General features: G+C 48.6%; 2 protein-coding genes across 3 annotated transcripts in view; both read right to left on the reverse strand.

The window, feature by feature from the left end:
* fktn (fukutin) overlaps positions 1–2195 on the reverse strand; it is a 20513-nt gene that overhangs the window by 2662 nt on the left and 15656 nt on the right. The gene's annotated exons all lie outside the window — the stretch shown is intronic.
* The window catches only part of ufc1 (ubiquitin-fold modifier conjugating enzyme 1), a 12508-nt gene continuing 10563 nt past the window's right edge, over positions 251–2195 (reverse strand). The window contains exons 3-4 of one of the 2 annotated variants that reach the window (XM_034895709.1): positions 487–1040; positions 251–447 (exon numbers count right to left, since the gene is read on the reverse strand). In XM_034895709.1, coding sequence (XP_034751600.1) covers positions 514–1032 — 519 coding nt within the window. In that variant the 5' untranslated portion in view covers positions 1033–1040 and the 3' untranslated portion in view covers positions 251–447; positions 487–513. The remainder of the gene's footprint in view (positions 448–486; positions 1041–2195) is intronic. The other variant, XM_034895710.1, reaches the window with a different exon arrangement.

Genomic DNA, 2195 nt, shown 5'->3' on the forward strand with positions numbered 1-2195 from the left:
CCGAGCCTCAACTGAATTCACGTGTGGCCGTCTTCTAAGATTATTTATGCCTGTAAAATATATCAACAGACATTACATTATTGGTCTTTATTTCTTCTTCTCCAACAAAATGACTAATTGGTAAGTACTAATCGAGTAATAATTTAAATGTCAAATCAGTAATTATAGTATTATTATAATATCAGCCTCTGTTCATCTTTAATCTGTTTTACTCCGAACCAAACAAGACCCCCTGAAACCGTTCAGATCATATTTTATATTTTATTATATTTATTATAACACATTACATAGATGATCTCAAACCTCTCCAACAGACCTAATGACGTCAGGTTATTCATCTTTTATCTTTTTATCATCTCTCCATCAGACTGTTCATTTTTTATCTTTTTACTCTGAAACTGTTTCAGTCAGTTCAGGCTCCCGGTGACGTCACTCGGCCGCCGCCACGTCACCATGCCGCTCCCGGTGACGTCACAAGACCGCCACCGCGTCGCCCTGCCGATCCCAGTGACGTCACAAGACCGCCACCGCGTCGCCCTGCCGCTCCCGGTGCACCACGATCCCCTTGCTGATCAGATCCGGGACCTCCACGGCGAGCCACGGCCCGAGCCCCAACGCCATCAGGTGCGCGAGCCCGAAGCGCGGCGCGTTGCGCGCCCAAAGCGGCGCGAAGTGCTCCGTGAGGCAGATCTTGCCGCCGCGGAACATCTTCGCGGTCTTCCCGTCCAGCTCCGGTACCGCCACCTCTGGCGCCGTGTCCGGGTACGTCACCGGGATGTCGAACTCCACCCGGAAGTCGTAGCGCAGCAGCTCGTGGATGAGCCAGCACGTGCCAGTCCAGCGCGTGCCGTCGGCGTTGGACTCGAGGCGGAACCAGTCGCAGTCCGCCGCCTTGTTTTGCTCCACGGCGCGGATCAAGCTCTGGTACTCCTCCTTCAGCCGCTGCGGCCACAGCGCGCGGTCCCGCGGCCCGGCGTGCGTCTTCAGTAGCGGCAGTTGCGACGCGGCCCTGCGCGCGGCCTCGTCAGCCATCGGCCGGGCTCTAAACCGGGCTTTAACCGGTCTGGTCCGGGTCCGGAGGCTGTGTGTATATCACGGTCTAGGGTCCGGAGACGGGTCCAGAGGCTGTGTGTATATTACGGTCTAGAGTCCGGAGACGGGCGGAGATCCTCTGTGGCGGACTGCTGACGCGGACTTCCGCCCGGACACAGACACTTCCTGTACGGGACCTTCAAAACAAAAGCATCCCCATTCAGTAGAGCAGCTTCTTTATTACATGAGACAGAATAAATGACAGAAAACGTTTAAATACCAATATCAGAAAAATAATATTTCAGACTAAATAAAGTTTAAATATAATTAAAATATATCAAATGTTTTAATTGTTTCTGAGACAACAAAATCTCTCAAAATACTTTTTTTAACCCTGAAATCTATATTTTTTGTATCAGCGTGAACAAAAACAATTATCAAAAAATAGTGTTTTTCTCAAAACGGTTTTCTTCTTGCTCTCAAAACCTAATAAAATAAAATAACATTTTACTTTAACTTTACTCTGGTCTCTAGGTGTGAAGATGACGCCATGGGGGTGGGGCAAGTCCTGTTGATAGCGTGTGCCATTAACTAACCCAGGCTAGTCCTAAAGTTAGTTATTAGGACTGGCCTGGGTTACTGATTAGGACTAGACTAGCCTTGGTTGGTTATTAGGACTAGACTAGCCTGGGTTAGTGATTAGGACTGGCCTGGGTTAGTGATTAGGACTAGACTAGCCCGGGTTAGTGATTAGGACTAGACTAGCCTGGGTTAGTGATTAGGACTAGCCTGGGTTAGTGATTAGGACTGGCCTGGGTTACTGATTAGGACTAGACTAGCCTGGGTTAGTGATTAGGACTAGACTAGCCTGGGTTAGTGATTAGGACTGGCCTGGGTTAGTGATTAGGACTTGACTAGCCCGGGCTAGTGATTAGGACTAGACTGGGTTAGTGATTTGGACTAGACTAGTCTGTGTTAGTGATTTGGACTGGCCTGGGTTAGTGATTAGGACTAGCCTGGGTTAGTGATTAGGACTAGACTAGCCTGGGTTAGTAATTAGGACTAGGTCAGGGATTACGTGTGTGAACATGTACAGTGGGTACGGAAAGTATTCAGACCCCTTTAAATTTTTCACTCTTTGTTTCATTGCAGCCTTTTTCCAA

This window comes from Etheostoma cragini, chromosome 16 (assembly GCF_013103735.1).
Source record: "Etheostoma cragini isolate CJK2018 chromosome 16, CSU_Ecrag_1.0, whole genome shotgun sequence".
Classification (NCBI taxonomy): Eukaryota; Metazoa; Chordata; class Actinopteri; order Perciformes; family Percidae; genus Etheostoma; species Etheostoma cragini.